General features: G+C 39.3%; 2 protein-coding genes and 1 long non-coding RNA gene across 3 annotated transcripts; 2 read left to right on the forward strand and 1 right to left on the reverse strand.

Annotated features, from left to right (window-relative positions):
• Positions 1-7: 7 nt before the first annotated feature.
• si:ch73-71d17.2 (RPA-related protein RADX) lies at positions 8-16,070 on the reverse strand. The gene is made up of 15 exons (XM_036596305.1): positions 15,473-16,070; positions 12,630-12,784; positions 11,974-12,145; positions 11,583-11,691; positions 10,835-10,926; positions 10,570-10,695; positions 10,370-10,477; positions 6,076-6,249; positions 5,486-5,607; positions 5,310-5,383; positions 5,153-5,227; positions 3,081-3,130; positions 2,240-2,545; positions 1,332-1,484; positions 8-1,245 (listed from the first exon to the last, which is right to left on the reverse strand). Exons 1-15 carry the CDS (start codon positions 16,068-16,070, stop codon positions 1,121-1,123), a joined length of 2,439 nt encoding a protein of 812 aa, XP_036452198.1. The 3' UTR covers positions 8-1,120.
• On the forward strand, positions 4,216-23,690 carry LOC118826148. The gene is made up of 12 exons (XM_036597036.1): positions 4,216-4,282; positions 15,412-15,572; positions 17,596-17,655; positions 17,912-18,013; positions 18,278-18,355; positions 18,470-18,577; positions 18,673-19,054; positions 19,516-19,715; positions 20,301-20,462; positions 20,566-20,690; positions 21,883-22,037; positions 23,452-23,690. The coding sequence occupies exons 1-12, from the start codon at positions 4,216-4,218 to the stop codon at positions 23,688-23,690; spliced, it is 1,839 nt and encodes a 612-aa protein (XP_036452929.1).
• A 371-nt stretch (positions 23,691-24,061) lies between these two features.
• On the forward strand, positions 24,062-25,092 carry LOC118825516. Its single transcript, XR_005008664.1, has 3 exons — positions 24,062-24,256; positions 24,330-24,440; positions 24,936-25,092. It is a non-coding gene; the product is annotated as an uncharacterized LOC118825516 (long non-coding RNA).
• The last annotated feature ends 27 nt before the right edge of the window (positions 25,093-25,119 follow it).

Consider the following 25,119-nt stretch of genomic DNA (forward strand, 5'->3'; position numbering starts at 1 on the left):
GCCCCAGTGATATAAAGTAAAATTTATTTGGTGAGTCTGTTGAAAAGATTTTGCTAAACATTTAAGTCAATGTCTTAATATTAACAAATACATTTAACAATATTTACTACTGTGCGAAAGTCAGAGACCACTGTTTATTCAATTTCCAGCTAAAAACGGTCATCAAGTTATTTAGTAATTTTTCAGGAAACATTACTGAGAAGATTAGATTTACAGTAATCCACTTGCATAAGAAAGGGAAGTGGTAAAATAAGGGAAAATAAATGAAAAAATAAGAGTCTCCAAAACAAAAGTTTAAACAATTATTTAAAGGACTAGAGAAAAATATCTCAACATCTGTTAGACCATCAAAACTGTCACCATCAGATAGACAGTACTTAAAGCTTTCATCTTTTGAAAGAGAGGAGGAAATCACTCCATTTTTACTTCAGATGTGCAAGACAACTCCATGCTATGAGTCTAAAAAGATGTGTAGCTGTCAAGAAGCCGTTACTGAGAAAAGGAAATGGCCAAAAAAAAATTTAAATACAACTCAAACTGGACAAACCTTGGTGTACTAAGGAGTTATGGACTGATGAGTCTAAATTTGTAATTTGGATTACAATACTTGGATCCTAAGAAACTGCAACCAACTTCTAAGACTGAAATTTGTAAATAAAATTTGGAATTTTAAAAAATTGGAATTTGGAAAAAAAATATCCACACAGATTTCTTTAAAAGACTGAAAGCAACTTTCCTGAATGAATAACTTAATGGACATTTTAACTGTAAATTCCACAAATAAAGTGTGATCTCTGACTTTTGCACAGTACTGTATTTACTCCAATGAACTGTACAAAGTGTGCTTTTTTTCATCCATTCTGGATTTTCACAGAATACCAAGTATTTTGAAAAGGCTAAAAAAATTATGGATTTTTAATAATAAAAACTTCCTTGGATGTTATGAATGAAGATTTAGCACTTTCTGCCATTTACATGCAGTTATGTACACAGGAATATCCAACACAAAAGCAAGAAATATGAACCTGAGACAGTATCTCTGTTGCTTAAGCTCTGCAAAATACTAAGGGTGACATTTAATGTGTCTGGAAAAGGATTTCTAATTTCTTTTGTAGTTTGGTCAGCTGCGTAGAGGAAAGGCACGGTTTAAAACAAGCTCCACTTTGTCTCCACCCAGAGCACACGCCTCTAGCACACACACCAGTCTCCGATTTGTCAGCTGTGTTGCTGTGGCAATCAAGTCAGCTGTGAGAGAGAAACAGATGTAATTATAGTACCATGTATATTATACTGAATATCCTGTATACACTATCATCATCACACTGTCTTACCTGGGGTTGGGGGCGGAGCATGTGGTGAAAAGCCACCATGTGCTAGGATAGAATCCCAGGTGTTGTCATGTGTGAGGGGGAGGGGCCTCCAGTGCAAGTTTCCAGGAGTGGCGGGGAGGAAGAGAACATCCAGCATAACTCCATCAGACAGAGCTTAAAACACACACACACATACATACAGAAAATCAGGACCAGACAGCTATCAATTAATCAAGTTCTTGCATTTAAGTTCTTGAATTTAACATATTGTAAATAAATATTGTTAATATTTTGTTACATTTTTACCAATATGTTAAAACACAGCAAATAAATAGAAATTGTGCACTAAAATTAGCAAAAAACGCAGTATTTAAGTTTCTTCCCAGTAGAGGATGCGCTAACTTATTCTGTTACTTAGAATAATCAACATAATGTAATTTCACCTAGGGCTTCCACACCTACATACACATATATTCTACAGTATATATCCTACAAACTACATACATATTTATACATATAAATATACACATATTTACACATTTCACCACGGCACTTTAAGGACTTCCTATAAAGATTACATATTTACCTCACTTGCACCTGTACACATCTAAATATCCAGTTTAAAGAACAGTTTCTCATTCGCTGCCACTGGAAACCTTTTGAAAACATGCCTCAGTGACCCAGGTTGTGAATATTAATATTGTCACCTCTATGACAGTGGTGTGAAAGGACAGCAAAACAGGAAATAGGGAGTCTTTATAAAGAATCCATAGTGGACTGGCTGAAGCCTAGTCTACGAAAGTATGCCTTGATTGGCTCAGATCAACATCCTTCGAGATTTGTTTGAATTTGAATCACACTGTCAACAACATGCAGACATAGTGGGCAACGTTAGTGTGTTCAGATGTTTCAGTCATTCCATTTTGTACCTTTCATTGTTAATGTGAAGTAGCCAGTGTAACAGTGGGCTGGGCTAAACGACTCCAGCTCTCTGTGTGGGAGGAGCTTATGGAAGCTGTTGGTCTGCATTCCCACAGCAGCAGCCTGGACATGTCGTCGTTCATAACAGAAGCTCCGTGGTAATGTCTCCATGGCAACACGGGTTAAACCAAGGTGATAAGACATAGGGCTAGTGGGTGCAGTGGAGAAATCTTCATTATCTTCATCCTCATCTTCGTCATCATCCTCCTCCTCTCCAACCAGAAATTCCAAAGCTCCATCAAACAGAGAGAACTCTGCAGAAGTTTCATAACACGTTTTAAAATGTTTTTAAAATCACTGCTGCATTAAGGTAATGCAGTATCACATATTAAGTTTAAAATCTCTTAAAGGAAAAGATTTTTTTACTTAATTTCTACCTGCTGCATCTATGCTGCATCACTGATTGTCCACAGACAAGTCGCATAAATAAATAATCAAATAATCCATTTGAAAATTATTAGCCTGTGAAAGTCCACCCATACCACTATGATGGGAAGACATTACCACAAATTCTCCCCTCTCAAAATCTACACCCATCTCTGAAAGAAAGAAATACAGAGCTTAATATGACTGAATAATTAATTAAAGTCTTTTACAAAATCATGCATTTCACATAACGGTTTACCGATGGAAATCAGCAACTACGCAATGGCTTCTATTGTGTGTGTTGAGTCAGCTCTTTCCTACGTTCAGGGAAACACGTAAAAATTATTGTCCATGGTAATCAAACATGTTCCAGATGCAGCAGATAGATAAAAATAATCTTTTAATAGGTGTTTTTCCCCTCACCATTCTCTAAATCTTCCTCTGTTGATGCCTGCTGAAGAGGTGGAGCCAACCTGGCAAAATTGACACACCCTGTTAGACACTGACGCCAGAAGTACAGTGGTAAGAATTAACCCTCTCTGGGACTGTCCCAAAAGGCAGCCTAAACCCTACATTGTATGGGAAAAACATTAGCTAGTTATGTTTATGTTTTCAGAGCAAGCTACTGTTAAACGTTTCACTTTTCAAATTGTACAGAACTCATCTATAACGGATAGATGGTTAAAAGAGTCTTTCAAAATGAAAGATCCTGAAGCCTGACCATCTACAATTGTGGCCATTGTATCTTAGACTGAGAACTGAGAAAACCAAGCATAAACTGAAAGAAGGAAAATACAGTAGCGAGTAGGGGTGCGGGAAAAAATCGATTCTTAGATGCATCGCGATGCGGACGTGGACGATTCTGAATCGATTTTCTAAATATTTAATTTATAACGTAATGTTGACGGAACGCAAAAGGCAGAACTTGGAAGTGGGTAAGTGCAGCGCCCGGACAGTCTGTGACGCAGCTGGATGAGTGAGAAATCCGACCGGCTCCCTCTGCATTAAAAGCCAGGTCAGGTCAGGAGTCACAACCCAAATGATAAGAAGAGCCATTTTGACCTTTCAACAAAAATCAAACCACCTTGGGAGCCACAACATTTATGTCCAGTATATCTCAGTATGTGTTGATGTCCTAGTATAGGCTAAACAATATAAACGAAAATGCGGACTTAATTTGCTCTGCTTTAAGCTTCGCCTACAGCCGCTTTCCTCCCATCTCCGCCATAAAACTTTTCCTCAAAACTAGATCAGTTTCTTGTAAAATGTCTCTCAACATTCAACTGTTTTACAAGACTGAAGTCGCTTCTTATTCTCCAGCTTCTTGTTCGAATTTTCCCCTTCCACCTTATATTCTGACTGAGGCGCCGAATGTGGAATGAGAAAATTCGGAAGAGAAGCGACTTCATCTTTGCGACTTTTTAGTGTGTGACAGTTGCAGATTTAACGTACCAGGAAACCAACTGCGCTGCTTATAAATGCGAATAACGCATCGTTGCTAGGTGACCTGCAGTCTGCATGGCAATTCTCAGTCGTTGCGAAACAGGGCTTTTGCGCAATGTTGCACGCGCCCCGTCTCGAAGATATTTTACTGACACAGCGATTCCCCTCAGTCACTAAAACGGGTAGGACGGCTGTAACGCGCTGCGTGGACATCCACTGCCACTGGACCGTAACTGCGCATTTTATCGCAGATGAGTAGCAGCAGCGTCTCGTGCTCCAAAGGCAGTGAATGAGAGCCGTCTAGTTCACTTGCCACATCACTTCCATTTGTTTTATTAATAAAAGATATTGGAAGTAAATTCATTATGGATCATTACAAATACTTTGCTTTAAAGCTACCAAGTCCTCACACAGTGAGAAAATAGAAATGATGTATAGAAAAAAAAGATGCATCGAGATGCATCGATAATTGTTTTATAATCGCACCGCAGCCCTCTGAATCGTAATCGAATCGAACCATGAGGTGCCTAGAGATTCCCACCCCTAGTAGTGAGTAGCATGCGCTGCGATGGGATGCATGAGAACTACAAGCAACGAGCAACTACCGCTCTGTGCTGTATGCTTGGAGACTATATAATATGTATCTAAATCTATAAAGTTGAGCAAGAACTCTGTTTCCAACTTTCCTCCCTTCAGCTTGACATCCAGTAAGATCAGTTCTCTCATTAGGTGAGTCAGAAATCTTCTTGAGGGCCACGGAAACTTTTGTGGGCTTTTGTGTGCCGCGAGTTGCTAAAGGTTGGGAACCCCTGTTGTATTCCATGTTTGTCAGAAAGCTATAAACAAATCTCTGCAATCTGACTTGTCCTGGCATGTATTTATAAGGAATTCTGGGTGATAGGCTGCTGCTGAGTCTGCATCAAGGGGAAAGGCTGCACATAGAGAGCACTCATGAGTGCCCTTTTGAATGCCAAAATGAGAGATGGGACACTTCTATGGGGCTTCTATTGCACCAAATAGGAGAGCACATCTCTCTCTCTAATATACATTACCTCTTCCTGGCGCTGCTGGGGGTGCTTGCGGTAAAGATCAATTTCCGCTTTGTTGGAGTCCTAAAAAGGTCAGAACTGACATGCAAACAGTAGGGCAATTAAACACATTTTATATAATATGCAGATGATATAAGATATGCAACTATTATAAACACACCTCTCTTTTTGTCTTGGCACTCTAGGGCTGAGTTGGGCAGACGGTGGGTCTGAATATCGCATCCTCCCAGAATCCTGAGAGTGAAAGAGATCATATAGACATAAAACTAATACCCAATGATCAAATCTTTTGGTTCCCTCTCATTTGTATGTGTGTGTGTGTGTGTGTGTGTGTACTTCTCTGCTGTGGTAGCAGGCTGCAGTGATGGTGCACAGAATAGTGAAGCGTCGTCTCTCTCTGTAATGCAGCCTGTCACACTGCAGCTTCATTTCTCCCCCACTGATCAAACCAGCTTCACCTGAACACAAAAAAAACATTTATATTCCAGACAAGTCAAGGAAAAGTACAAATCAGTGAGTATCAGAACAGTCAAACCAATATACCACAAGTTCCTCTGTTCACCACAGGGGTGCAGCAAACACTGATTTATGATCTCCACATTCATTTCCCCATCCAGTGTGTCTGTTGTTGTTTCTGCCACCATGTGATCATGTAACATGACCTCTGTGTCAGTGTTTTAAATTAAGCAGCAAGTAGCATGATTAAAAACCAGTTGTGTCACATGCACAAATCATGTGTTGTTCCATGATGATTCTCTGACTCAATCATGGTGAAAGTTATAATAACATAAACTGAACTAGCCAGAGGGTCTTGAGGGTCACACAGGGGTTACAGGTAATGTTGGTAATATCAGACAGACCTTCTATCAGTGTTGTAGTTGAAGCCTTTTTGGTATCCACCAAATGTTTTTTTTTTTTCTCTTTACCTCCTCTGTTGTCCATGAAGCTTTGCAGGGAAACAGGTAGGGGTGGGTAACTGAAGTATCCCCCAATCACAGCCCTGTCCAGCATGCTGGCCTCGTCCACCTGTTTCAGCCACTGCAGGAACTGCCTGATTGGGCGGAGGCCTCTGTACGGCATGACAGGGTGGGATCCAGTACCTGAGTGCCAGTCAACCATTAACACTTCAGTAAAGCAACTTATACAGCAATGATGTACAACCTCAATTCCAAAAAAGTTGGGACGCTGTGTAAAATGTAAATAAATGTAAATAAAAACAGAATGCAATGATTTGCAAATCTTACAGAAGCTTATTTTATTCACAATAGAAAATAGAACACATATCAGATGTTGAAAGTGAGACATTTTACCATTTCATGAAAAACATTAACTCATTTAGAATTTGATGGCAGCAACGCATCTCAAAAAAGTTGGGACAGGGGCAACAAAAGGCTGGTAAAGTTGTGTAATGCTAAAAAACACCTGGTGATTAATTGGCCACAGGTCAGTGACATGATTGGGTATAAAAAGAGCATCTCAAACAGGCTGAGTTTTTCAGAAGTAAAGATGAGGAGGGGTTCACCACTCTGTGAAAGACTGCACAATACAATAGTGCAACAATTCAAGAATAATGTTTCTCAATGTAAAATAGAAAAGAACTTTTGCTTTTCATCATCTACATTATATAATAACATTAAAAGATTCAGAGAATCTGGAGAAATCTCTGTATGCAAGGGACAAAGCCTAAAACTAATATTGGTTGGCCGTGATCTTCGGGCCCTCAGGCGGCACTGCATGGGCTCAGGAACACTTCCAGAAATCATTGTCTGTGAACACAGTTTGCTGCACAATCCACAAATGCAAGTTAAAACTGTATCATGCAAAGAAGATGCCATATATCAACACGATTCAGAAACGCCACTGTCTTCTCTGGGCCAAAGCTCATTTAAAATGGACTGAGGGGAAGTGGAAAAGTGTCCTGTGTTCTGATGAATTAAAATTGGAAATTATTTTTGGAAATCATGGACACTGTGTCCTCCGGGCTAAAGACCCCTCAGCTTGTTATTAGCACACAGTTCAAAAGCCAGCACCCATGATGGTATAGGGGTGCATTAGTACGCATGGTATGGGTTTCTTGCACATCTGTGAAGGCAACATTAATGCTGAACGAAATACACTTTGGCAACATATGCTGCCATCCAGACAGCATCTCTTTCAGGGAAGGCCTCGCATATTTCAGCAAGACTACCTAAACCACACACTGCATCCATCACAACAGCATGGCTTCGCAGAAGAACAGTCTGAGTGCTGAACTGGCCTGCCAACAGAAAACCTTTGGCGCATCATGAAATGAAAAATCTGGCAAAGAAGACCCAGGATTGTTGAGCAGCTAGAGTCCTACATCAGACAAGAATGGGGCAACACTCCTCTCCCAAAACTCCAGCAATTGGTCTCCTCACTTCCCAGACATTTACAGACTGTTGTTAAAGAAGACGGGAGGCTACACTACGGTAGACACGGCCTTGTCCCAACTTTTTTGAGATGCGTTGCTGCCATCAAGTTCTAAATGAGTTAATGTTTTTCATGAAATGAAAAAATGTCTCACTTTCAACATCTGACATGTGTTCTATGTTCTATTGTGAATAAAACATGGGTCTATGAGATTTGCAAATCACTGCATTCTGTTTTTATTGACATTTATTTAAATTTTACATAGCGTCCCAACTTTTTTGGAATTGGGGTTGTAGCAGTTATGGACTATATATTAAAAGCTGAATGCACAAGTGAGTGTGTGAGTGTGATGGAAACTTTAACCATTTTTACGGTTTTAAACAAACAATATTTAAAAAGCCCAACAAGCAAATATTTTATTTTGATGTAATAAAACAAGGAAGGTTTAATATTTGTTTACTGTGTGCAGCTAACACGAAAGAAGATATCTGATCATTTGGTTGATTTACAGGCTTATCTCTATATTTTTATGCATATGTGATTTAATATTAGGGTTGCACATTGTGGGCCTAAAACGTGATATTCAATAAACCTGTTTGATAATGTAATGACAATATAAGACATGATAAATTATGATTAATAGTGAGACTCTGTCTGGGCCTGCAACAAGTAAAGATTTTTTTCAGTGTAATTAAACAGAAATGTAACTAACCTCTTATTTCACTAAATTAAGTACAAAACAACAAAAGCACCATTCACTGTTGTGCAAAGTGCAAAATAAAAATAATTAAATAGCTACTTTCTACTGCATCATAAAGCTGTTAGAAAAACAGTCAGCATGTCCTGAACAGCTGACAAAGATGAATAAGTGTATATTTTTGTTTTCTATATAGGTTTGCAAACTGAGTTAACACACACACACACACACACACACACACACACACACACACACACACACACACACACACACGCAATGTCATATGCGTTTGAACACTCCTGGTCAAATGACATGTTTTTGTTTATTTCTAAGTGAAAATAAGTCACACATCCTCTACAGAGAACATACTTCTGCACATATTGACACACAATTACTGTTTGTGCTAAATTTAACATCTAAGGAAAAAAATTTAACACGAAATGTAGCCTCTGCAAAAGTTATGGCAAAGTTAATATTTTCTATTTTTTCCAATATATCAAACTCATTAAAGAAACAGAAGCTGTGCTTTAAAGTTTGCAGAAAAAATGCCACATTCAAGTTTGTTCCTTGTAGAGGATGTGTTTATTTTTACTCTGATAATGAACAAAATATGTAATTTGTCTACACACACATTTAAAAAGCTCCTAATATTGCTGCAGGTTTGTTGTGACCATAGCCAACACTGTTTCACATGTTTTACAGACAACACTGGGAATCAGAATAATCATAATGTTTCTGCGGTAAACACATTGTTAAAGTATTTACACTAATAGTAGTAATTTTTGAGCTATTTACGTGTGTGTTTTGTAATTGGCTGTTTAACTGAATGTTCAAGTCACTTTCCACACAAAAGAGCAGAGTTTAAGCCTGGCTAATGGAAGCACATTAGGCTTTTAACACTTTGTATCAATGTAATTACACCTCTCTAGTGCTGTACGTGTAATGTAATCTGATTCATTCTGTTACCGCAGAAACTCATGTCATGATGATGATAAAAATATGATTGACCATGCTGTCCTATTTATTACACTACCAGCTGACCTACAGAACAAAAATCTCCCTTTAGATGCTGCCATTTCACTTCAATTAAGATGCCATAACAGCTATTTGTGTCCTGACATAGTGTACAGTTCCATGTTGTTCACTCAGTCAAAAACTTTAAGGTAGTGTTTCCTGAATGGGGATTAAGTACTGAACAACTCATGTTTATTAATGGAGACTCTTCATTGAAAGGAAAATGTGTTAATATATACGTTTACACAGCAGGTAGAAGTGGCCCAAATATGATCTTTTTCTTCATATGTGACACAGATGTGTCATCTGTGTGACAGTGTGAACAGCAGAAAACGCACTGAATCTGACCATTTTAATTCCGATTTGAGACGCTTTCATATGTGGTACTGAAATCTGATACGCAGCTATCCATTCTTCGGCAATGCGACTCAGTCTAAACAGCCAGATCGGAATTCATGCGGCTTTTACGTCAATCCAATGCGACATTCGTCATAATTTCGCGCTGCTGAGACCTCAAACATTTGGGGTAATATTTCTGTTCAAATATTAGAAGAGACTAATCCAAAACCCTCCATGTTTGAAAAGATTTAGAAAGAAATGGCTGAACGTGGCTGTAGGAGACAGAGGCTGCAGCGTCAAAGAACAGTTAAAAGTCTGAAAGCAAAATCTGAGGACACGAACCAAAGAAATGACCGTGGCCAAATAATGTGCACTTATTATGGCGAACTCGAACACATTCTGGGTGATGAGCCCAGCTGTCAGTCAGTGAAGCTTCATGATCACTCCTGTGATGCTGGCGAAGATGAAACTGAAAGCTCCTGGAGCGACTGGCGTTTGTTGGAAGCCATGATTGTTTACCTCTGGATGAGCCAAGTGAAGCTACGTGAGGCATTGTTCTTTTGCGCATGCAGGTGAGTTTAAGAGCGTGATCTGTTCAGACTAATGCTACATACAGGTCACATTTAAAAGATAATGTGAACAGCTAAACAAAAAAATCGCATTTGGTGAGAAAATCAGATTTGGGTCACCTGCTGTGTGAACATAGCCTAAGTAAATGGACAGGAATCTGGATATACTACCAGATGACCACATCCATTCCGAGTGTGTGTGGGAGTTACCTGTGCAGTACACCTGGGTAATTGGTGTGTTGGTCAGGTACTCAAAGGCTGTAGCTCTGCCAACTGTATTTCTTAATAGCTTGAGCCTAGTACAAACAAGCAGTGCCACTGAGAAAGAGAGGAAAAGAAAGTTTGGCTTAGTATTATGTTTTATAAAAAGACATAGCACATCACAGAATGAAAAACACAAAAGGAATTACTTGGTTGGATTCGGCTCTGTATATCAGGCTGTGATGTTGAAAAAAGCTTGATTGTGATTGGCTGATCTGAGGTCCCATCCTCCAACTGGAGCCATCGGTACTCTTCAAATTCTGTCCTCTGCCCATCTTAATACAAATACAAAAAGCTTAAAATTACAGAAATGACTGACAATGCAAGAATCACACAGGAAATTTGCTGCCAAAAGACATTCCACCTTTTTCAAACTCCGTTAAGGGGTATGTAGATACTGAATCTATGTCTCACCCTTCCTCCTAATACGTTCTTGGTGACCCACAAAGATAACCACACCTATTACATCACAGATGTTGCTATGAGGACAACTTAGCAGCTCCTTTCTGAAAAAAAAATAAAATAATAAATTATAAAATACAAACACTATACAGAAAAAGTACTAACTGACAATTACAAAGTTTAATTAGAGCTACACAGCTATAAAAGAGCTCAACAATTACCACTTTAAAAAGAGTTTTTAAACAGACATGAGCAAATTAAAGTATCTCAGTCTGGATTAGGAGAATTCTGCCTGGATTACTACAGAGCACTACAGAGAAATATATAATGTTTATTTCTATAGGGTTACACATACAGTAACACTAATAAATACCACAGTAGCCCAGCATCTGCTCCTCTGGAGTACAGTAACTACATCATCAAATATCGGTAAAAACTGGTGATCAGTTTTTTAAACACCACAAAACTACAGCCTCAGAAATGACCACAAGATCAAATTAGCACTTTAATTTCCCAGGCTCAAATGGTATGTGCTCAGCTTCACAAAGCTGAAACAAATGCCACTCATTAACTGTTTATATCAAAATACAATTCACAAAAACAAATAATGTGGTTTAGAACAAGGCAAACAAGGGCAAAGGGTTGATATTATTATACTGGGTATGTTATATAGTTTTGGTGCTTTTGAATTTGAAATGATACAGTGGCTGGGGTTAAAGTATAGACAATCACTCTTAAAAATATGCATGTGTGAGTGTACCCGCAGAGAAAGTTGTGAGGCAGGCTTGGTAAACTCCACTCTGGAGAAACTTGCTGCTTTGGAACGATGGAGACTTTAGCATTGGGATTTCTTGAGTTTAGACTGATCTCTGAAAGGAAGAGAGACAGAGAGAAAGAGAGAAGTTGCATTTGAGAAAGGTACACATTGAAAAACACATATTCAGCATGAGAATAGGACTTTAACACATGGTTACTGACTGTATAGAAATTCCACCCTATTGTTTTTTCTATGGGGAGATGGGAAATGTTTTAAAAGGAACTGGGTTGAATAGTGGCACCTAGTTTTCTGGCACAGTCAAGGCAGCCTAGGGATAGTTTTTGTGTGCAGTGATGAGAACTGTGGCTAGGATATGCAGGATGTTTCTCTGTACCAATGTTTGGCTCTGCATTGTGTCCACTGCGACTGCTGTAGCTCTCCTTGACCCGGTAGCGGCTCAGCCTTAGAACCTGACCAGGTTGCAGACAGCGGTACCAGTCTAAACACACAGTGTTCCACAGCACCACACACACACTCAAGGAGCCATCCGCAACCTGTAGCTCTGCCTGAGAAATAGCAAGAGAGACAGAGGACATCAGACCTGCACTATACAAACAAAATAACAGTAATTCCATTACATTGCAACACATCTTGCAATACATTGAAAGCTGTTGGTAAATGAATAATGGTTGAAAATCAGCCTGCATTATTTTGATCATTTTGACCAAAATAACTTAATTTATATAATAATAATTTAATTTATATGGATCACATGAATACTTCAATTCATCTAAACACCAACAGAAATTCAGCGTGAGCCGCAACTGGTCAGGGTGGTCATAGCAAACAATAGAAAAAGAGCTCATTTGCCAACTGCAGCCTTCTGCAATATCAGTATTGCAAAAGGCCAATATCACAATTAATAATGAACAAACACTATGCAGTCCTAGACGTCATTGAAGAGTTGTTGGAAGAAAAAATACACAATAAAATCCCAATGCCTTCAGTTATGTTATGCTTTCACAATACCTCATAAATATGACCCCTTACCTTATACGGGCATTCACAGCTCTGCTCTGGTTTCCCATAATACATGAGTCTGGACTTGTGCAGAATCCGCACACATAGAGAGCCTCTTGGTCGCCGTGAGCCCCTTAGAAAGCGCCGACGAAGCTCCGCTAGAGACACTATTGGCCGGCCATCAGCTAGAAGAAAAACTATTTATTATTACCTTTAACTTTGTTTGAAAGAACTCTTCACAGCAAATAAAATTTGAATAATTAGTAGATTTCCTTTCTGGAAAATTTTCTCAAGATGCTTTGCTTTTAGTAATTTTAAGAACAGCAGAACAGAACCTTCCAATCAAAGCAGACTATGTTTGGTACAGGTTTGTAAGATAGTCTTTCAGTATGAAGCTGCAGCAGACACAAAGCATGGGTTCATTAACTTTATAAAATTAAATTAATTTATTAATTATTGAACTTATTGGGCCTATATAGTTGAAATGCTATTTTTTCCACTTATTCAATAGTTTCATAAAGTACCATTCACTCCCCAGTCTATGAAAACATTCAGCCCACAGCAGTTTACCACTGTCCATTCACGTTAAAGTTATAAAGAGTGTTTCAGCCTGGGCTTCTTTTTGAAAGAAGCATAATACACAACAGTAAAGCTGAATAGCCAATCAAACCAGAACTCATTTACAATTATTAGTCTTAGAGGCATAGAAACAAAAACAGCCTCTTTAATAGGGGTGCGGGAAAAAAATCGATTCTTAGATGCATCGCGATGCGGACGTGAATGATTCTGAATCAATTCACAAACGTCAAAACTCGATTTTCTAAATATTTAATTTATAACGTAATGTTGACGGAACGCAAAAGGCGGAACTTGGAAGTACGGAAGTGCAGCGCCCGGACAGTCTGTGACGGCACACAACAAAAACACTACTGGACGAGCGAGAAATCCGACCGGCTCCCTCTGCATTAAAAGCCAGGTCAGGTCAGGAGTCACAACCCAAATGATAAGAAGAGACATTTTGTCCTTTCAACAAAAATCAAACCACCTTGGGAGCCACAACAATTAATGTCCAGTATGTCTCAGTATGTGTTGATGTCCTAGTTTAGGCTAAACAATATAAACGAAAACGCGGACTTAATTTGCTCTGCTTTAAGCTTCAGCTATAGCCGCTTTTCTTCCATCTCCGCCAGAAAACTTTTCCTCAAAACTAGATCAGTTTCTTGTAAAATGTCTCTCAACATTTTTTACGAGGTTGAAGTCGCTTCTTATTCTCCAGCTTCTTGTTCGAATTTTCCCATTCCACCTTAAATTCTGCCTGAGGCACCATTTAAGGTGGAACGAGAAAATTCGGAAGAGAAGCGACTTCATCTTTGTGACTTTTTACTGTTTGACAGTCTCGTTGCAGATTTAACTTACCAGGAAACCAACTGCGCTGCTTATAAATGCGAATAACGCATCGTTGCTAGGTGACCTGCAGTCTGCACGGCAATTCTCAGTCGTTGCGAAAGCCCTGTATGTTGCACACGCCCCGTCTCGAAGATATTTTACTGACACAGCGACCCGCCTCCAACCCAACAAATTCATTATGGATCATTACAAACACTTTGCTTTAAAACTACCAAGGCCTCAGACAGTAGGGAAATAGAAATCCTGTATAGAAAAAAAAAAAAGATGCATCAAGATGCATCGATAATCGTTTTATAATCGCATCACAGCCCTCTGAATCGTAATCGAATCGAATAGTGAGGTGCCTAGAGATTCCCACCCCTACTGTTTAAGGTATAAGGAGAAGTTGGAAAGAAAATTTCATTCCATACTGTGACATATTTGGAAAATACTTTGCATACCGTGATACTGAACTGTAGGGACGTCGCCTGGCCAGGGCTTCCAAGGCTATAGCCCGAATGATTTTTAACCAGCCCTGAACTTTATAATATCTCACATGTTTCACCCCAGTTTGATTACATAACACTGTCATCATACATGATTTTATTCAGGGGCACATTTACTCACTCTTCACACTCAGAGAGAGAGAGAGAGAGAGAGAGAGAGAGAAGGAGAGAGAGAAGGAGAGAGAGAAGGAGAGAGAGATACTGCAAGAAAGTACACACGCTAGAGAGAGTGCCTGAAATCTCTGAAGAAAAAAAAAGTTACATTTACTCCACTGTAAAACAATAATCATTTTAATGTATAAGTTTAAGTAAGCTGGCTGTTTTAAAATGTAAAGTTCACTGAACATGTAACAGTAAGTTACCAAGACAGTATGTATTACTTTCGGTTGACTCATTTTTTGAATAACCATTTTGAATGATTTTGTTTATAAGACCCAATCACTGCACGCTTTGTTGATGTGTAATTTCTTAAATAAAAAGTAGCAACTGCCCATTAACAGGATAATTAAAAAGCAACTCTGTGAGATGATATTCCAAAACAATTCTATGATGAACTGGGCTGAGCCCTGGCTCTTAACAGGCCCAACCAACACCCCAGCTGAACTGTGCCTAGCAGTGGTCACCAACCCTGTTCCCGGACATCTACCCTCCTGCTCCATCTACTGAAGTCCTTGATTGGCTGGATCAGATGAATTGGTGTTTGGTAAGTGGGGCACAGCATATTAGATGAAAATTGCTGTATTCATATTTTTTGCTTGTATTTTTATAGCACTACTGGTTCTTTTTTCCTTGTTCCAACAATCAAATATCTGAAAAAATAAATATTGTCACATATCGTGATCGTGAAAATTTCGCGATATTATATTATATTATTATATCACTATATTATATTTTTGCCATATCGCCCTCCTCTACTCCAGAGGGATGGTTGGTGAACACATCGGTTTTAGATTCCTCAGAGGAAACGCATCGTTTTCCTACCTTCCGCTGCTTCATCCTCAGACTCCTCTTCGCCGTGTTCAGAGGGAGGAGTGTCCCTCCACACGTCCCCAGTGAAGTCGTGGTTGTTCCACACTGGGAGGTAAGTGCTCCTCCGGGCTCTCAGAGGCAGGCTGCTGGGTTCAGAGCCCAGCCAGGGCAGAGAGCTAACGGTCACTGAGGAGAGAGCGCGGAGGGCCGCGTCCGCGCCGCACAGACTGTCCACCTCCAGGCTGCAGACGGTAAAAATCCCGCCCTGTGTCTGGCTGTCGTCGCCTCCAGCTGAAAACACGACGTTTCTCAGAGCGCTGCCGCAGCGCAGCTGGTTCCTGTGGATGAGTTTGTTGAGGCTGGGATCCAGAGACACCTTCACTCTGCAGTGGCCGTCAGTCAGCACAGCGTCGAACAGACTCTCCGACTCAGAGATACTGTCCGGGAAATACACGCCGAAAAGAGGGTCTCTGCCATAACGCTCGAGAGAAATCACATACAGAGGCTCGGCTTGTGATTTAGCCTTAAGCGAAGGAGAAGAAGCCGCTGTCAGTCTGTTTAGACATCTCTCCAGCGCACAACCACCAGAGACGCTCGATGGCGCGGCCATTTTGAACTGGTAGAATAATAACAAAGCAAAGCACTATGGGAATTGTAGTCAGACTGTCCATTCGGTCTGGCTGCAGCACATGCCCTCTCTACCAGATGCGCAAAGACATTATGATTTTTTTTTTTTTAATTTTGATTTTTTTTATTAATTTGTTAAATGGTTGAAATAGATGATTTGTGTTGTGGCTAGCCTGAAAAAAATAGAAAATAAATAAAAGCTTAAAAAAGGTCCAAAGCCGATTTTTCCTCCCGCCTTTTTCCCTTTATTTTAAATAAAGGTGACGAATCAGATTATGTAGTAGTGTTGTATACGGAATAATATCGTGTGAACCGTTTCTGTTTATGAGAAATTTTTCCACACATGAACGATCTAAAGTGATAAAACTCCATTCTAGTAGAACTACAGTTACATTGTGCTATACTTTTATATTATATTTTCACTGTCATACTGTCTAACAAGTAACCTTTAATACTTAAACAGTGCCCTTGTCTGAATTTAGTATAAGATATAGGACTCCAGTAGAAACAGTGTTTTTTCCATAAACGTGTTCTGTTTTGAAAATGGACGTGAGCAGTTTCGTTCCCATAGTAATGAAAAACTGAACACAATGAATGAAAGTAGTGACAGATGAGAAGGAGAGACGCAGGAGGGATTTGTGGGTTGTTTAAATACAAGCTGGCGTGTTTCACAGATATCTGTTTCCTGTTGGGGCTCCTTGACGGGGAGTGTTTCGGATAACCTCGCTCAGCAAGACTGATACAGAACAATCTACTGGACACCTTTTGGTTCCGGATAGTTTCAGTTTTTAAAGGTCGACAAATAATCCAACAGGCCAATTTACAATTCAACAATGTGGACAATTTACAGAAATGGAGTTGCACCCAAAAAGAAGAAGAAAAAAGTATGTCTGTTTTCTTATTTAGCCTAACTTACCTAAAATAGCTGTTTAGCCTAACTTACCTAAAATAGCGTTTTTTTTACGTAGTACTCTTTAAACTGCTTATTTGTGACTCAAAATATTATTTGTGTGTAATTTCTTTATGTGCTGTAGTAATGTGCCTATAGTTGGTAGCATGTTGTAGTCTAACTACACCCTCAAATAAGTGGTTCCTCAAGGGCTCTTTAGTAATGACACTGGTTGTGAATAGAACCCCTGCAACTCAAAGAACCCTCTCAATGTTGGTTCTTTGCTTGATTAAATGTTTAATTCTCTATGACAGAAAGCCTGCTGTAGTAGCATTTAGCACCAAAAATATAATACTCTAATAGTCTAATACAATATAATAAGTCTAATACGAACATGGTACATTTGGTCTGAAAGCTGCTGTATTTCTCTCATATTTGCATATTTTGTCCATTACCTGATCCTGATTGTGAGTTACAAACATCACAAAAATACCATTCACTGAAGCTCATGTAATTGAAGTTTATATCATTTAAAATTGAATGAACATGTATGTAGCCCATAGATAAACAGGGCTTGGTTCCATTTCATTAATGCATGTCTTTCTCTCACAATTTTCAGAAACATGAAGCTGTAAGCTTTCCAGCGATTTCCAGTAGCCCATTTAAGCCAGTGGCACAGGTGAGTTTTTCTCAGATCCACTCTTGTAATAATGTGATCACTTCTGCTAATCCAGCCATTGTCAGTTCTGAATACTGCGGCACCTTAAGGCTGCCGGTGTCTTCTTTAAAGCAGCCTTGTGTCTTCGCATCTGCTGTAACATAATCTGTTAATTTAGCGCCACTAATTAGGCTACTTGTACTTGGAATCAATCACTTGAGCAGGTTTGTGTGTGACACTTTGTTGCGCCCTCATTGAAAATGCATGACTTCTTCAGGATCATAAAACCAGGCTGTCTACGTCTCAAAGACTTCAAGAGCTTTTCTTCTCCCAGTGTCTGAGTGATTATGGCCCTCTCGATAGAACAATCAAGAACAAGGTATGGAAAAATAACATAACATTTACTGCAACTCAGTCTAGTCTTTAATTTAGCAGTAGTTGCCCCTTAAATGCCTACACTTCAATACCCTTATCACTACAAAACGTATGTATACGCTTCATAGTAGCTACCAATAATTTGTAGTTGCTCCTAAATAATAAGTCTTAACATTAATAATGGAATAATAAGGGTTTAATTCATAGTAAAGGTTAAAAGTAATAGATCTTATGATACATTTAGTTTATTTGCCCTTTGGATAACCAGAAAATCTCAGGTCGTCAGCTTGTTCCTTATGCAAAACTGAGTGTGGAGACAGACTTGGAGATCACAGCTCACCTCAAGGTAAGTACAGCTTTAAAAACAGCTTTATTAACTTTATTGCTTATGTATCAAAATCTTATTCTAGCCAATGCCTTTTTAGGCACTGAAGAACACAAAGATGTTTTCTCTCCTCAGAATCATCTGCAACAACATCATTTTAAGCGTTCTAGCCATGATTCATCTCCTGGAGGGAAGGAAGCTGAAGTATTGAACTTTTTGAGAAGTAAAACATTTCAGTTAAAGGTGAGGTCCTATATTGCAAAGGGGGTACTTATCTTTTGGTGAAAGCTTGCCTTCCAAAAAGCTTCTTTTAAACTCTAGGCTTGTTAAAATTTCAGGACCAGGCCATGAAGGCCTTGTTTAATGTCAGTGGGCCTACAGCTCCACTCGATGATGCTCCTCAGCTTCTGCAGAGCTTAGCAGTACTGGAAGATAATGAAATGGAAGAAGAAGAAGAGGAGGATGAGAGCAAGCAGGATGAAGGAGTTATTCCTGCATTGTCATCTTGTACTGATGAAGCTCCTGATATAGGCTCTTCTGAAGGAAACTGTGTAGGCTCTGAGGCTGAGAAGAAAGAAACCTCACTTTCTAAAGAATGTGATCAAAAAGGTCAGGATGTTCAGGACTGTATTAGCGCAAACATCCTGCAAGAGGACACAGATGTATGTTATCATGTCAGACAGAGGAGATTCATGATCTATTTGTGTGGAGGATACAGAGGTAAGGCAAATCACTGAACTGAAGGTGAAGAATTGATTTGGACTCAGACTGTATTATAGAGCTGCATAATGTGAAAAAATACCAGTTTGGCCTTTTCTGCATATTATTATCTTATTTCTGCATATTGTGAAGGCAATGGACCTTGCAATATGTTAAAAAGACTGGCAAATCAATACATGTGACATCACTAAAGATTACCCTGATGCAAGTCAAAACCAGGCTTTTTTCCAAGTCATTTTTGAAAATTCATCATGAAATTTGCATAGAATGTAAAGGGTAACAGGTATTTTCGAATTATGTCAAAAGATGTCAAAAATGGACATACGAGGTTTTGTTCCAACAACAGCGATATATATATATACTTTAAAAGCTTATGTATATATACATAAGCGTTTTGAAGTACAACTATTCATATGCATGATATAGATAACTTCTATTTGAGCATGTGCTTTTGTGTGTAGATACAGTTGCAGAGCGTTCTGCACTAATGGAGAGAGTGTATCCCCAGCTGTACCTGCACTGTAAGCAGAGAGGCTTTGATTTTAGAATGGTTGACCTCCGTAGAGGCATGGCAGACCCAGTTTCTGACCATCATGGTTCAGCAGAGCTACATGTAGAGATGCTTAAGAAGTGCCAAGAGACAGAGGGACCAAACTTTTATGTGAGTCTGGTTTAGTTTCTTACTGTAGCCACCTTATTTGAGAAACCCTTCTGATTTTGCTTAAAGCTACGCTATGTAAGATTTGGAGATTTGGAGACCTCTCTGGTAGAAATGTGTAATTGCACACAACATGCAAAAGAACATTTTGTAGTGTCAGTTGTGCTTTATTTATACCCCTTCCTCAAGCGGATGAATCGGATTATTGCTTGAAATTATTGTTGAAAGAACTCAACTTAGTGAATTATCTGCTATTGCCATCATCTATTCATCAATATAATATTGATTTTGGATTTGAAACCTATACAGTGAGCCAGACCTTCTTTTTGAGCCAGTGCATGTGACCTATGACTTGGTCTGAAAAACTCCTCCTTTCAATGATTATTTCAGACTTTACAGCGTGACTTGCAGCAGTGCATGGACACCTTATTTTAGCATGTTTTTTTCTTCTGATTCAGTAATGCTACTTTTAACAAAAAATCTCACATAGTGCAGCTTTAATTAGACTTTAATATACCTAATTATGGGTACATTCATGTGTATGATTGTTTGTCTTTTTTCTCATCACTCCCTGTTGTTTTTCTGCAGTTGTTCATGGGTCAGAAGCATGAGGTCCAGTCAATACCCACCATCATCTCTCAAGGAGACTTTGAGGCCATTTTGAGAATTGTTGTAAGAGACAGGAAAAAGCTGTCCAAGAGACAGTCAGAGGTGGATGAAATGGCTGTTGAATCGCAATCCAGCCTTGCTGTTAGCAATGATGGAAGTTTTACACTGGACCGTGGACCTGAGGAGGAGGACCATTCAGGAAGTTCTGCCTTAATGAGCGAAAACTCCCACAGTTCCTTTTCAGATGGAGAGGAGACACGGTTGGCCAGATGCTGGGCAGACTTTGATCAGGGATTTGACCCTCTTACAGACGTGGTACCGACTGGATGAAAACATGGTCCCACCTGTGTATCGCCTGCTGCCTGTAAGGTAGAGATGAAGGTGTCATCATTACGTTCAGAGTTTAGCCCATAGGTATGCAGTTCTGGTCCTGAAGGACTGGAGTCCAGCACAGTTTGATGCTTTTCTTTAATTCAACTCATCAGTTGACTTCCTGGGTTAGTAGGTCTCGGAGAAGGAAATCACAAAACTATGCTGGATCAGACTTAATGACCCCCGGTTTAGCTGTTCATCTTATGCACTCAGTTCATTAAGAAATTACAGATCCGTTTTTAATTATTTGTTGTCCTGTGAATCTCATACTTGTTTATTAATGATTTAACGATAGTCTGTCTAAGACAGGGCAGACAATCATGTTCAATAAAACACAGCATCAGTATCCATTAGAGTGGAATAACTACCTGAGCAGGTTACAGATATGGGGGAGGTGCAACAGTGTGGGGGGGGTAACATTGTATCTAGGTAGATGCAGGACTTTCTGTTTGGTTCCCATGGTAGGGAGTGTAGTACTGGCACTGCTTACAGGCATTAGGATAGATACTAGAGACAGTGAGAGCAAAGTCTTAAAGCCAATAGAGAGATAAAGAATCTACTTTTTTCACTAGTAAAGCAAAATAAAGGGCAAGGAGGTCACTAGTGGTATTATGTTGTTCTTTCTATTTTGTCAGTTTGCCAGTTTTTTCATAGGCCACAATCACTAGCAACAAAAGATATACACTAATATACAATTTACGTTAAAAAGTAAGCCGCTGAGTGTGCACATCATTTCCACATGAATAAGTATATCAACACGTTATATCAACCTGTCTTGCTGTGTACTTACTTTTGCCAGTTATTGTGCTGTTATAATAGCCTGTATTTTCATGCTCATGTGGAAATGATCTACACCTTTGAGTCAAGTAAATTGCATTTCAGCACTGGGCCACCCAATACATCTAGTAGTAGTGACTGTTCACTTCCCAGTCCATACAATCCATATACGCGGTTTTTGAACGAGACACAATACAGGACAGCCAGTCCTGAAGGCATAGTAATCTGTAGCCTGTTTTATTTTAAGGGGTAAAGAGAGGTTGGAAAATGGTCATATAAAAATGAACTATGACTGGTTGTGGCACATAAACAACACAAATTTTAAGACTGATTTTCAGAGAAAGAAGTAAAATGTAGAATGTGGACCCTTTAAGCTTTTATATTTTTCCCTTGAATTTTCTGCAAACATTAGTACACACCATCCTGACTACTTGAGTCGTGATGGGCAGCGCAGGAAAGCAGCGAGGAAAGCATGGCGCTCTTCGTGTCTGCGGCTGTGGGGGGTGCTACAGCGCAGCGGCCCAGAGGCCATTGGAGAGGCAGCTACGTCCCACTTACTCAGAACAGGTTTGTGTGCATGTGTGTGTGTGTCTGGTTTTGCTTGCTATGTGAGGTGGGCATTAATTCGCTGATTTATCAGACTTGAATATACACATGTTAAAGTAATAGCTCAGCAAAAATTCTTCTCTTCTCTTACCTCAAATGTGGTCGATTAGACATGTCTGTTGTCAGTTATATAGAAGCACAACAGTTTGCTTTTGTAGTTTTGCACTGGAGCTAATTCAGGCTTCAAAACAATACTTTTTTTTGCTATGCTATGTACTTTTGTCCATTTTATAGGTAACAGAATACACTGTCAGAAACTACATATTACACATTATCAATCCCTTGCTCTGTATTAACTCGGCAACATTGTAAATGAGGGGCACCCTCAATGTTCTCTGAGATTAAATAAAGGTTGATTGATTGATTGACATATGTAAGTCCATTTGAGACCACTTAACAACTCAAATTGTTTTCCACAAGATTTTGGAATGTGTCTGTGGAAATTTGTGCCCTTTCAGTCCAAACAGCATTTGTGAAGTCAGGCACTGATGTTGCATGAGAAGGCCTGGCTCACAATCAACGTTCCAATTCATCCCAAGAAGATAAGAGATAGGAGATTTGTTTACTGCTATGTACTTCAGCACTTGACAGCCCCACTTTGTTTGCATGGTCTACCACTTCGTGGCTGAGCTGTTGCTGCTCCTAGATGCTTCATAATAATAGCAGTTATAGTTGACCAGAGCAGGTCTAGGATCTAGAAATTTCATGAACGTGTGGCAAAGAAGAGGTAGTATCCTATGACAGTACCATTTTTAATGTCAGTGAGCTTAATGTCAGTACGACCCATTCTTCTGCCAGTGTTTACCTGTGGAGGTTGCAGGGCTTTTTGTGCTTGATTTTATACATGCTAACAATGGGTGTGACTTCAACACCTGAACACAATCATTAGGAGGCGTGTCCACATACTTTTGGCCATTTAGTGTACATAACGTTTGCATGGTACTAAGTGGTAAGGTATAAGCTTCACTCTTAAACTCTCTTCAAGAGTTTTTAGTAAAGGCAATGCTTATATATGTATTAGAAAGATGAACACTCAAAAAACATTTGAACGCATAAATAGTTCTTTACTTGCTTAAAGTGTTCTCTCTATGATGAACCTGTTATAGTCTTTAAACAACCTTTTGAAATTGTTCTATATAGCACCAGACATATAAGCCTTTTTTGGTACTACGTAGAACCCTTTTTGTTCCATTAATTGTTATGTACATTAGTCTAATAGCTGCAGTTTAAAACTAACAGAGTAAACTTTAGACACCAAACATGGTGTCTTTGCTGATCAGTTGTATTTGGGGTAAAAGGGGAAATTGTGTAAATTAGTATTTCCTCACACTATCACTTTAAATACTATGCATGTATTGGCATGTTTGTGTGTCAGTATTGGACTGGGAGGTGGAGCAGGGACTAGGAGCGAAACTCCCCGCTGAGGAGTACAGTCACTGCTATAAGCGCATCATCACTGATCTGCTGTATAACCTGAAAAGCGAATACGCCCCACAGTTCATTGACCTGCACAAAGGCAGACCAGAAATCAACCAAACCCTGTACCGAGCCCAACAAAGCTTCATCCACAAGATCCACAGCAAGGTGAGAAAAACTAGAGGCAAGGACTGGTGAGAGGGTTCGATGAAAAAGCATGATGCATTGAATATACTTGATTCAAATGAGTGCATTATTTGCACATGAATAAAATATATTACGTCAATACAGTTGCCAAAATAAGTAAACTGAAAGATTAAACCATATTGTTGTTTATTCTATTCATGGAAATGTACACATTTTAATCGGGCAAATTCAGTGTTGAGTCAGCAACTATATCTAAATGCAGTTTTGATCCAGATTACAAATCTTACAGATTTCAACACCCTCCAACCTCCAACTGAAAGGGTCAGAATATGAGCCTACATAATTGATTTCTTACTGTCCTAAGTACAAAACTTACATTTTCAGTTTTAATAATTTATAGTAGTCACTGAATATTAAGTCTGAATAAAAAGTCTACAGGTGTTAAAACATAACTCTCTGGGTCTTTTCGTCCTGAAGCTGAGACACACTAATATCTATGAGACGAATGTGGGCTGGGGAAGGAAAGGCCTCAGCCCCAAACACAACAGATCCCATCAGTTCTACACAGAGCGCCTCTGCACCCATTTCCAGCGCACAGTCACCGCAGCCCTCAACAGGTAACCTACATAAATGAAAACATCACCTACTCTATATCAGAATGTGTAGTTTTAACCCTCACATTTGTTGCAGGGTGATGCAGGTAAAATCTGCCAAAGGCGCTTTTGACGTAAGGAGAAGAAAAGCTTTACAGACTCGAATTAATGAGGAAATTCAGCTTCACCTTAGACATGGAAAATCACTGTGAGTTGCAAACCTGTCCTTATATACTTTTATTTAGTTCTGTGGGTTTGAATGACAGCACATTGTCCTTAACTATCTAATTGCACATGTATTTTAAAAGACCTATCTTATAGAAAACAGAATTGTCCTTGCTTTTTGTTGCACTAAGCATTCTTTCAGGATTTCAGGTATCAGTTTCCATTCACTCCCTTGGTTCATACAGAAAAGCAGGAAAAGCTGTTTTTTTTTTTAATTCATCATGGTTGTGATGTACACTTTTAAATATGCTCATTCAGGTCATTTACATGTATCAGTCTTCAAGGTACTTTAACAAAAACAGCCTGTTTAATTCTAATGAATAAAGAGAGATTTTAAAATTGTCATGGAAAAATTAATGATGACTCTGTTTGGTACATAAATCCTCACAAATATTATAAAGGGGGGAAAAATAAAATGCAAAAAAAAAGCATAGGCCCTTTAATCTGTTTAACTTGATGCCTTTATTTTCTTCTGTAGTGCACAGGGATTTGAGTTTAGACAAGACTTCTTGCTGGAGGTGAGAAACACTCTGGTAAAGTCACCCCCCTCCCAGAATGCTGTGCTGCTGCTCGGGGAGCCAGGATCTGGGAAGAGCACCATCATGGCCGAGGTTGCCCGGCTCATACCCACCTGGATACCGGGGTGAGCAAACAGGGTGCAG

The sequence above is a fragment of the Colossoma macropomum genome, unplaced genomic scaffold, assembly GCF_904425465.1.
Source record: "Colossoma macropomum unplaced genomic scaffold, Colossoma_macropomum, whole genome shotgun sequence".
NCBI lineage: Eukaryota > Metazoa > Chordata > Actinopteri > Characiformes > Serrasalmidae > Colossoma > Colossoma macropomum.